The sequence below is a fragment of the Patella vulgata genome, chromosome 6 (assembly GCF_932274485.2).
Source record: "Patella vulgata chromosome 6, xgPatVulg1.2, whole genome shotgun sequence".
NCBI lineage: Eukaryota > Metazoa > Mollusca > Gastropoda > Patellidae > Patella > Patella vulgata.
In genome coordinates, this window is record NC_065884.2 from 14084593 (window position 1) to 14096016 (window position 11424).

At 39.0% G+C, this 11424-nt stretch overlaps 1 protein-coding gene across 1 annotated transcript; it reads right to left on the reverse strand.

The window, feature by feature from the left end:
* Window positions 1–3019: 3019 nt before the first annotated feature.
* LOC126823487 (toll-like receptor 2 type-1) lies at window positions 3020–5170 on the reverse strand. Its single transcript, XM_050552360.2, has one exon. The coding sequence runs from the start codon at window positions 5100–5102 to the stop codon at window positions 3456–3458; it is 1647 nt and encodes a 548-aa protein (XP_050408317.1). The 5' UTR covers window positions 5103–5170; the 3' UTR covers window positions 3020–3455.
* Between the last annotated feature and the right edge of the window lie 6254 nt (window positions 5171–11424).

Sequence of the window (11424 nt, forward strand, 5' to 3'; positions counted from 1 at the left end):
ATAATAACAAGCCAACAAAATCAAGAACAAAAGATCACACGCAGATACGCACAAACACCTCATGTCGCATTACTCTCCCCCTATTTTGGTGAATTTATAATGAATATATGTGTTGCACGGGTAGGGCCAATTAATGCAACCAAGAAAAGTTTATTTACCAAAAGTCCAGACGAAATGTCCTCGGGGAGTATGAAGACATTAAATTTCCCATATGAAGATTGTCATGGATTACAGATGATAAATAAAATATAAAACACCTTTCTTAAGATGATTGTGCCCCATTACCAAAATATAATTAAACGTACATTATGCAGGAGCTAAATCTGTCTATTGCAGGTCTTCCTTAGGCCTGAAATGTTATCTAAATTATCAATTAGACATTAATTAACCTATCCAGACCATAATCAACTCTAGATGGCAGCGCTAGATTGCGATCTTTAGTGGATTGTGAGCCGATTTACTGCATAACTTTCCTTCACGATTTAACGATTAAATAGATAATCGAGACTATGCTGTTTATCGTACTGATTTTAGTAATGATGATCGAGGCTAGGCGGAAATTTCAACCGCTTCGTTCTCTGTTCACAGTGGACCAATTTGAATGAAATTTTCAGCAAATTTGAATGACATTTTCAGCAAATTTGAATGACATTTTCAGCAAATTGTCTTTACATTATCTAGTTTTTCACTATTATAGCGAGGCACGTAAAAGATCCCTTGGCAGTTGGAATTCGATATAAGAGTAGGCCGTAGTGCCGCTGTCCGGGCAAAATTTCCCTCATAGCACACTGTATGGCGTATGCCCGTCTTCATTAGCCCAGGTTAGGAGCAGAACAGTAGGACGTTAAACTCCATTTCATTTCATTATAGCGAGAACTGCCAACTCGTTATCTAATCTCCCATAATGTATCTTTAACGATTGATATGTCAAAACATAATTAACGATTGACATGTCAAAATATAATTGATGAAAGATAATCAAAACGACACAAGTTGACAAAAAACATTTTATATTTGCATGATTAATTTATTCATGTTGATGTGGAAATATAATTGATTTAATCAATGAGGTGAGTGAAACATTCGGGGTATATTTTCCGTCTTCATTAGCACAGTCGGGGCAGAACGAAATGAAATGAATGGAGACAGGCTAACGCTATTCAGCGTGTTATGAGGGACATTTTGGCCGGACAGCGGCGCTACGGCCTACTCTTATATCGAATTCCAGTTGCCAAGGGATCTTTTACGTGCACGCCAATGTATACACGGGACCTCGGTTTTTCGTCCAGTCCGAACGACTAGATAGCTGTCCTTGTCAGTCCCTCCTTCCTGCACAACTGACAAGGGGGAAACCACGTCGGAAAATATTGATTAACTTTAACGTCCTACTGTTCTGCTCTGACTAGGCTAATGAAGACGGGCTTACGCCATTCAGCGTGTTATGAGGGACATTTTGCGCGGACAGCGGCGCTACGGCCTACTCTTATATCGAATTCCAATTGCCAAGGGATCTTTTACGTGCACACCAATGTATACACGGGACCTCGGATTTTCGTCCCATCCGAACAACTGTCCTTGCCAGGCCCTCCTTCCTGCATCACTGACAAGGGGAAACCATGCCGGAAAATATTGATTAACTTTCTCGGCCAACACCGGGGGCGAACCCGCGACCTCCAAGCTATCGAGTCTGCGTCTTACCTGCTTAGGCTCCCAGACGTTAAACAACATTTCATTTCATTTTACTTTCCTACTTTTCCGAACCAATCGGACTATTGAAGATAGGCATACGCTATACAGAGTGATATGACGGAAATTTTCAATGGACCATGGCATTTCTTCATCGAATTTCAACTGTGAAGGATTTTTTTATGTGCACGCCAGTGTGTACACTGGAGGTTGTTGGTTTTTTTGGGGGGGAGGGGAAGGGGTTGTCCCATCCACAATACTAGATATTGTTCTTTGCCATTACTTTGTCCTGCTCTGCCGACATGGAGAAACCACGCTGCAAAATCCCGAGGAACTTCCGGTGTACATAATCACATACAGTATTGACAGAAATATGGCCGATAACACGACATTACATTTTAACCCGACAATACGACATTTTTACGCGACATTTTTAATGTCGTGGTGTCGGATGAAAATGTATTGTTGGGTTAAAATGTCGTGATGTCGGGTAGTCGTAGTGTCGGGTTAAAATGTCGTGATGTCGGGTTGTCGCCTTTCATCACGACATGATACCAATCAGCCACCATATTGGGCTTATGTTTATGTACGCAGTATCACAGCTGGTTGTAGGTTGTGTACTTGCCATGTATTCTACTATATAAACACGTATTTATAACAACGGTGTTTTCCCCGAATTGTAATAGTAAAATAACACAACGTGGAGGCATGATATTGAAGTCCTGAAGCACAAATTGAACACAACGTGACGTCCACATTGAAGGCATACATATGCAGCTGCGAAACTGCTGTTAGAAATCTGATTTGCTCGACGTAACTCACGACAGTATTACATATTCTGATTTGATGAGCTCGTGAACTAGAATATTGATTTGATTTGGTGTCACTTTGCAGTTTGTTTTGGAGTCCGTGGTTAATAGTGCCACTTGGTATTTATTCGATTCACGACTGTATCAAGGAGTATTGCTACAATAGTCCGCGAATTTGCAATTGAAGTTCAGAGGTTTAACGTCCACTCGACAGAAGCTAGGTCATTTCGGGACTAACATATGGTTCAATTTTAGCAGTGGGAGGAAACCGGAGAGAACACACAAGGTTTGACAGTTCGTTTTATTTATAATTATATAATAAATTGTTTTTTCATGCTGTAACAAGATATATTTATAACGATAATTGGTTTCATAAAAATATTAATAATAATAACATCTCGCTCTAATAAAATACAGCAAAAGTTAAGCATTCTATACAAATAAACAAAGGAAATACGCCCAGACAACAGCTTTGTCCCGAAAAAAATAGACAGCAATCTATCTTATCGCATGCGCATGCATGTGTGGACGTACCGACGGACACCGCAACTGCATTATACAACCGTACTATGTGCGAGTGTATAACAATCTAGTAATGGCTATCAAATCAAAATTTACACATAATACCGAAAATAAATATTCGTTAAGACAATCCAATAACAAAATATATGAAGGAAAATCAAAGAGTAATTCTTCAGTTCAATACCCAAACACGAATCATGTTATTTACATGTATCATTATGTCTACACTAAATATAAACATAGATTTACTTTACAAGTATATACATAGTGCCATTCCCGTCAAAAAGCCCTGGGAAGTATTTGCATAATAACAACAGGTTCAGATATTTTCATGTCTGACACCACGTGGACTGTATTTTCGTAACATAAAAGTTCAGACGCCATGTCCTTATGAGTTCTGATATGTTCATTTCTGACAACACTTTCCCTTTGTTGACTTTAAGGTATTAGATCATTCATGTTATTAATAACAATAGTTATCTTTAACCAGAATAATTCCACACTTTCTTCATCCCAGCCCCATTTAATATAATTATTTACAGCCAGTACTTCATGTTTGGTTTTTGTTACGTTCTTGGCCCGAAGTTCACTCAATACTACTGCAATCATTAAATCACGTCTTTCATTGATAGTTTTATTATAGGCAAAACTAGCTTCAAATTCACAATAACCGTCTTCAACATAATTATCAGATATAAATAATATGACTTTACGACTGACATCCATATTGGATATTATTTGATCAATTTTATTTCCCTGGCCATCTCTTTGGGGGATATAAAGTCGCAGACCCATGTTATTCTCTAATATAGGCACAAGTTTATCATATATTACGTCATCAAAATCTGCATCACAAGAACTTAGATATGCATCGTATTTGTAATTTACGCCACCATTTAAAAGCCTTTGTGAGCGCATGCGTTGAAATCGCGCAATGTATATTATATATCGTAAGTACCATCGATAACGGTAAACAACAGAAATAGTTAAAAGCAAGAGAAGAATTCCTGTCGATACAGATATAATAATTACACGAACCTGTTTCGTTTTAGCGCATGCATGTTTAGAAATATTGACGTGTTTGAGTTGCTTCCCTTGTAAAATCGTTGGCGAATAGCATGTGTACGCCTCAGGAAAATGAACAAACTTTTTGTGGGGGCTCATTGTCATAAACTTGATAAACCAAAGTAGTTCACAGGAACAAGAAAATGGATTTCTAGAAAGATCAATCACTTTCATATTTATAAGGAATTTTAATGAAAATGTGTTCTTTCTAATATTGGTTATTTTGTTTCTACTGAGGTCTTCGTTATAAAGGGAATTCAGGTTTTTGAAATAAGTTTCAGGTATGGAAATAATGCTATTACGATCAATGTATAATACTTCCAATTTTTTCAGATATTGTGGAATAAAACTTGGAAGGTAACGAAGTTCGCAGTCAGAGAGCGACAACGACTTTAAATTAACCAAAGTACTAAATAATTCATCAAACATGTCGTCGGTAGCATTACTTAGGTAGTTTGATCCTAATCTTAAAATCTCCAATTGATTACAATATTTGAAAGCATTCAAATGTACATGCTTATATGTGTCACCAACACTAAAGTGGTCGTCTTCCAGATAGAGTTGTTTTATGGACGAACTGTTAAAAGCGAATGCGTTCAACAGTAACACAGTATTTCCAGTATATGTAATTGACACAACGTGGAGGTTTGGTAAGGTTGAAAAGGTGTTGCCATCTATCTTTATAATCGGGTTGTCGTCAATCGAAAAGAAAGAGAGGGATTTCATACAAGCGATTTTTTCGGCAGGAATATTCCATATTCTGTTATCATCTAAATGCAAATGTTGCAGATTTGTAAAAAACGCACTGCCATTTACACAGAATGTTGGAAATTCTTTTATTTGATTAAATGCTAAAGATAAATTTTTTGTTGTAAACGAATGCTGAAATTTAGTGGAACGGATTTTGTTGTCTGTCACACGCATTATTCTTACGTTCTTGAAAGCTAAAAACATAGACTGATCAAACTCCCTCAAGTGAATATTTCGGATCTCAAGTTCGTTAATCATGGAACTTTCCATACTGCTGGAAAAATTCAGCTCGAAAGGTTTTATGTTTTTTAAGTAAGCTAATTTAAGATATTTCAAACCCCTTGATACCCCCGACAAACATTTCAATAATTCAGTCGCGGAAATGACATCATGCGTTATAATTAAGACTCGTAAATATGTCAGCCCTGTAAGGGTAGATGTAGAACAATTCTGTAGTAAATTGTTCTCTAATTGTAGATAATTCAGCTTAAAATTAGTAATGTTAACAAACGTTTTGCTATCTATACTTGCTAAATAATTGCCAGTGAAATTCAGATATACTATGTTTTGGTTGAATCGTGGAATATAATTCAGTCGATGTCCTTGATTTACACAGAAGGCTTGTCCTATTTCATTACACTTACACATGTTGTCTCCACATACTGTCCATTTATGTTTCTTCTTAGATACGCCCGAGTCCACCAATCCATCATCCACCGGGTCTTGCCCTGGTATAAACAGGGTACAAAGCGAGTAGCAGAAAAACACAAGTCTTCATCACTATCTGTAAGGACATAATTAAAGTTAGGGTTCCGCAATTAAACAGTCAATACGCCAGAATAGAGGGAGAGAGAGAGGGGGGTGTTAACGTCCACTCGACACAAACTAGGTCATTTCGGGACTAACATATGGTCCAATTTCATTTCAATAATTCGCTTGCGCGTAGGAATCTTTAGCAGTGGGAGGAAACCGGAGGACCCGGAGAAAACCAACGAGGTTGGACAGGCGACTACTCCTTGTCACGTACAACCGGGGATTCGAAACCACGCCAGTTGCCTCAATGACAGGCCTTATGATACAGTGCGCACGTGCTAAGTATTCGGCCTCACCCCCCCCCCCCCCATACGCCAGAATAAAAAAGTTGATAATTTACCGTATAATTAAAAAATCAAAATATCTGCGGTCACAGGCGACCCCCTTAAATTATAATTACTTCTTATTTCTTGTCAAAGTTGATAATGACACTTTAAAACCGGTAGTCAGTGACGTTCAGAAACAACTGGCCTTAAATTGGTTTTGCACACAATTCTAGCAGCTTGGTGATGACATTTAAAACGGGTAGTCAGTGAATAATCTTAAATCGGTCTTGCACACAATTCTCGTAGCTTTGTTCTGTGTGTTCTGATTATCAGAACATTGTCGGGACATGTTATCTTTATATGCAACATGTGGTTGGAATTGGATTATGGAAAGAAATGTGAAAGACAGACAGACCGCAATTAATAGTCCCTGGCCACGTCGTGAAATGAAATGAAATGAAATGGAGTTTAACGTCCTACTGTTCTGCTCCTAACCTGGGCTAATGAAGACGGGCATACGCCATACAGTGTGCCATACAGGCACTACGGCCTACTCTTATATCGAATTCCAACTGCCAAGGGATCTTTTACGTGCACGCCAATGTGTACACGGGACCTCGGTTTTTCGTCCCATCCGAACGACTAGACAGCTTTCCATGTCAACCCCTCCGTCCTGCATCACTGACAAAGGAGAACCACGCCGGAAAATCTGGATGAACTTTCTCGGCCAATGCAGGGATCGAACACCCGACCTCCAGGCTAGCGAGCTAGCGTCTTACCCACTTAGCCACGTGATCCCCCTGGCCACGTCGTGAAGCCCGGGAAACAAAACTGAGTTAAATAATATATTTACATTTCAACATACACAGACTGTTACTCTGATATTAATTCAATCTGTTTGCCATAATCTCTTGGTTCTATCATTAACTCTGAGAAAAAAAACCACCTTTATTTATTTCAGTTATTGAAAACAAAATAACCATTTATGAAATACGTGTTATGCTGTCTGCCACGATAAGTGAAATTAGCTTTATAAGCTAGCTAATTCCATTCAATAATCTTATATCACAGAAATATTTATGTAAAACTAGTTTTAATGGACACTTTCATATCTTAAACGAAGAAAGGTAAAACGTGAGACCGGCATACAAGACGACGTTGATTTTTCAATACGGACCGACGAATGGCCATTGCTCTTCGATAAATTGCACTTTCGGACCGTTCGTAGGCGACAAACCATCGTAGATGTTAAATGCGATTTCCAAATGCAAGCTGTTGTAACAGAGATTATTTGTTTAAATTTTTGAAAGAGGTCACGATGTTTGGCTTGGTAGACCCAATCATTGTATGACCGAACACTTAAACAAACATTATGCAAGAGCTAAATCTGTCTATTGCAGGTCTTTCTTTAGGCCTGAAATGTTATCTAAATTATTAATTAGACATTAATTAACTTATCCAGACCATAATCAACTCCCGATGGCATCGCTAGCCTGCGATCGTTAGTGGATTGTGAGCCGATTTACTGCATAACTTTCCTTCTCGATTTAACGATTAAATGGATAATCGAGACTATGCTGTTTATCGTACTGACTTTAGTAATGATGATCGAGGCTAGGCAGAAATTTCATTCGCTTAGTTCTCGGTTCATAGTGGATCAATTCGAATGAAATTTTCAGCAAATGGCCTTTACGTTATCTAGTTTTTAACTAGTATAGCCAGAACTGCCAACTCTTTATCGAATCTCCCCTAATGTATCTTTAACTAAACAGCGACACACAGAGCCCATGGTAACGTACCTTGAAGCGCGGCAGTGCTCTGATGAGCGAAAACTAAAACAGTGCTCTGAGAAATAAAAAAAACGTGCTCTAAGAAAATATCAATTTGGGCAGGCCTATCATTGTACCAAATCTATATTTTTTTTAAAAAATTGAATCTGAGTTAGAAATCGTTGTTTTGTTGTTATACGGTGCGTCGAGCGTGTGACCAATCTCTCACAGTCTCCCCCATAAAACTGAGCTTGCTAGAATTTGCCTGGTCTCGAGTCAGCCATATTTGCGTTCTTTTTCTTATCGTCGCCATGTGTGAACATTTTATTATCTTAGTTTTTGACGTTTTACTGGCATGGTAAACCACACTTCACCCAAATTCTATATTTTAAATCAGTGGTTCTCAACCTTTTTTTTTTGCAAACGGCACATGGAACACATGAAAAAATAGCGGCACACCTGGCTAAATATATATGAAAACTATTTGAATTTTGCCAAATAACAACATGGTAAGTCATAGACACCATACAACCGTAGACACAGACTAGTTATAGACACAAACTAAATAAAGAAAAGCATCACTATGAACTTATCAGTAGACACCATTGAATAGTAAATTTGAATCACGTGGTTTTTCGCATTTTCTTTGTGTGCCGTTCAAAATTTAGCGGCACACTGGTTGAGAATCACTGTTTTAAATCATCCCAAAAAGATATTCATTGAACCAAATAATATAAGAAAGCAAGAGAAGCAAAGCAAACAATAAAGTAAAAATCCCAAAATAAATAACAAAACAAATTCCATAATATGAACTCTGTATACAAACCTCTGCTCAACCGAATCTTCCATTAAACAAGTGGTGTTGCATACCATAAACAGGAAACATTTCTAGTCAGGATAAGAAAAGCAACGAACAGTGACATCCGTAAAATTCCATATAGCAGAATTAAGACGGATCTATATACCGTAGATTAAAGATTAAATTGAAGAGGCGTTTCAAGTAGGTGCATATATTTAATCTTAAATAAATTATGTTGAAATTAGTCCTAGGACATCACCTACTATGTTCAAATTAATCTTAAGGACGCCCCCCCCCCCCACAAAGTATTAAAGAACAATTTAATAGTGATCTCATTCCACTAACCCCTGTGTTCATCCATAAGGGAGACGCGTATTCAAATTATCTGGGAAATACCGAGGATGTCATGACCTTTGCCCACAAAGTCAGAATGAGAAGCGTCCATAGGACTGACAAACCTATATCGTAATGACAATCAAGTCAGCACGGCCCATACCTTCCAAGTTATCATAATCCATCAGGGGATCGCGGTGGCTAAGTGGGTAAGACGCTGGCTCGCTAGCCTGGAGGTCGGGTGTTCGATCCCTGCATTGGCCGAGAAAGGTCATCCCGATTTTCCAGCGTGGTTTCCCCTTGTCAGTGATGCAGGACGGAGGGCCTGACAAGCACAGCTGTCTAGTCGTTCGGATGGCACGAAAAACCGACGTCCCGTGTACACATTGGTTTGCACGTAAAATATCCCTTGTCATTTGGAATTCGATATAAGAGTAGGCCGTAGCGCCGCTGCCCGGGCAAAATTTCCCTCATAGCACACTGTATGGCGTATGCCCGTCTTCATTAGCCCAGGTTAGGACCAGAACAGTAAGACGTTAAACCCCATTTCATTTCATTTCATAATCCATCAGTATAGGCTCCTAAACTTAAATGATAACTTAGCGATAACCTTGTATTGCCTTTTACGACTCATGTGACAAAGTGTTCCATAACTTTCATATAATTTACTATATTATAAAATACGAACAATAACTTAAATACAATGAACTTACTGACCCCCAGTTGGTTTTGATAACATATATATATTTTATATAAACTTCTTCTAAACACGTACTCGCTGTGTTATAATTAAAGACTTAATAAATCCCATGTCCAACGTGGACATGTCTTCAGGTGAAATACGTAGTGCAGGGGCGGATCCAATTACATAAAACAATAGGTAGATAAGGATGGGCGATTTGGCCAGTTATCCCTTTTAGCAGTGACTAGTTTCGTTCTAATTGAACTCTTCGGACTGATTTATCTCACTTGGCGGGTTTCTTTATATTTCACCGGGATTTGAGTTTTGGTGGGGTTTACCGGGGTTTAGAATTATACCGGGGTTTACAAAAAAAGCCTTACCGGGGTTTAGGAAAAAGGCGAGGTTAGAGTAGGGTTGAGTTGAAGGCATGATATTACCATTGACCAAAACTAGATGGGGTATGAATATGTTAGGGGAAGGGGAGGGTCTATGTGAGACCAAAGATAAAGGAGTAAAAAGACATAGCGAGAAAAAGAGGTTTATAAAGATTTATTAATCAAAACCCAAACCCGAAATGAAGGATGAGTTTAAAAGATCATGGTCGGATAACTTAGGTCTGAGGTCCTCTACGATGGCATCCATCAGGGTAGTTTCTATCGGGACTCGGAAAAGTTGGTTTAAGTGCGGGTCTCGGTTTTTCCAGATGTCACTCCTGATGGTTGTGATGGTATTGCAGGTTTCCCGAGAATGAGGTGTGGGGAAGTTTCAAAATCCCAATTGTGAAGGGAAGGAAATGGAGCGACCTGGATGTCCGCGGGGCTCTGGATGGAACTTGGTATGGCTTCACTGGTAGTGGTGTCTTAAAAGGATGAAGCCCCCGTGGCTACGACTGTGGCAGTCGAGCAGGTGGTGGTTGTAGTGTCTTGATCGAGCTCTCCAATGGTCTTATCTATGGCTAGTTGGAGGGTGTCAGCGACCATGGCTGAGCTCCCCTCTTCAACTTCGATCCACATCAGCAAAATCACCAGGAATAACTGGCACACCCTCCATAGTTCGAACGATTGTCGGATTAATTTTCAGCAACCCTGTCTTACAGCTTATAGACGCAACCCGTCTCTAAAAGATCTTTTAACTTCAGAAAGTATAAAAGACCCCGCACCCTTGCCTCAAGCAAGTGGGAAAAGTTACAATTTTTTTAGAATCCACCTGTAACTATCCCCAATGTAATTACTACAATCCGTTAAAAGGAAAGAAAACATTTCATTCTAGCAAAACGGGCCAAATGGAAATGGACGAAGGTAATGTAATTATTGGAAACAAGTGACTATGATATCATTTTGTGGGAGTATTTATGCAAATCAAAACGACTAGATTGAAGAAAAAACATATCTGAGAAAAAAACGAGCCGAAGCGAAAGCAGGTAAAATCGAGTCTTCGACAGGCATTGCATTCCTGTTTTTTTTATTATATATTGTCTGGTTGGACATGGTGTATGCATATATATACGGATAGAAGATCAGACTCCTGTGATATATCTTAGGAAATACAGCACGTAGGTACAATGTCTTGATAGTTTATAATAGAGGATCATCTGGGGGTTGTTCTATAGATATTGTGCAATAACTGTAAATAATTTTCGAGATTTTTAACAGCCCGTATCTATAACCGGTTTCATCCGTGGCTGTAACTCGGGGCACTGTACATCACAAAGGTACCATTAGTGAGGCCAATATATCCATGCCTCCTCACACCTTAGAAAAAAGTGGGACATCTGTAGCCCAGATGATCGAAGGTCTGCGGTCGGGAGAGCTTCAGTATATAGCAAGGTACGAAAGAAGTCAGAACCCGTCCCTGCCCGACCAAAGGGACGATCAACTAATGTAAGAACACCCGGCATTCAATCACCATACACCCAAAAAGACCCATTGGT

Excerpts from the sequence above, each read along its gene's own strand:
- LOC126823487 (XM_050552360.2), bottom strand. The coding sequence starts at position 5,102 with ATGGAAAGTTCCATGATTAACGAACTTGAGATCCGAAATATTCACTTG.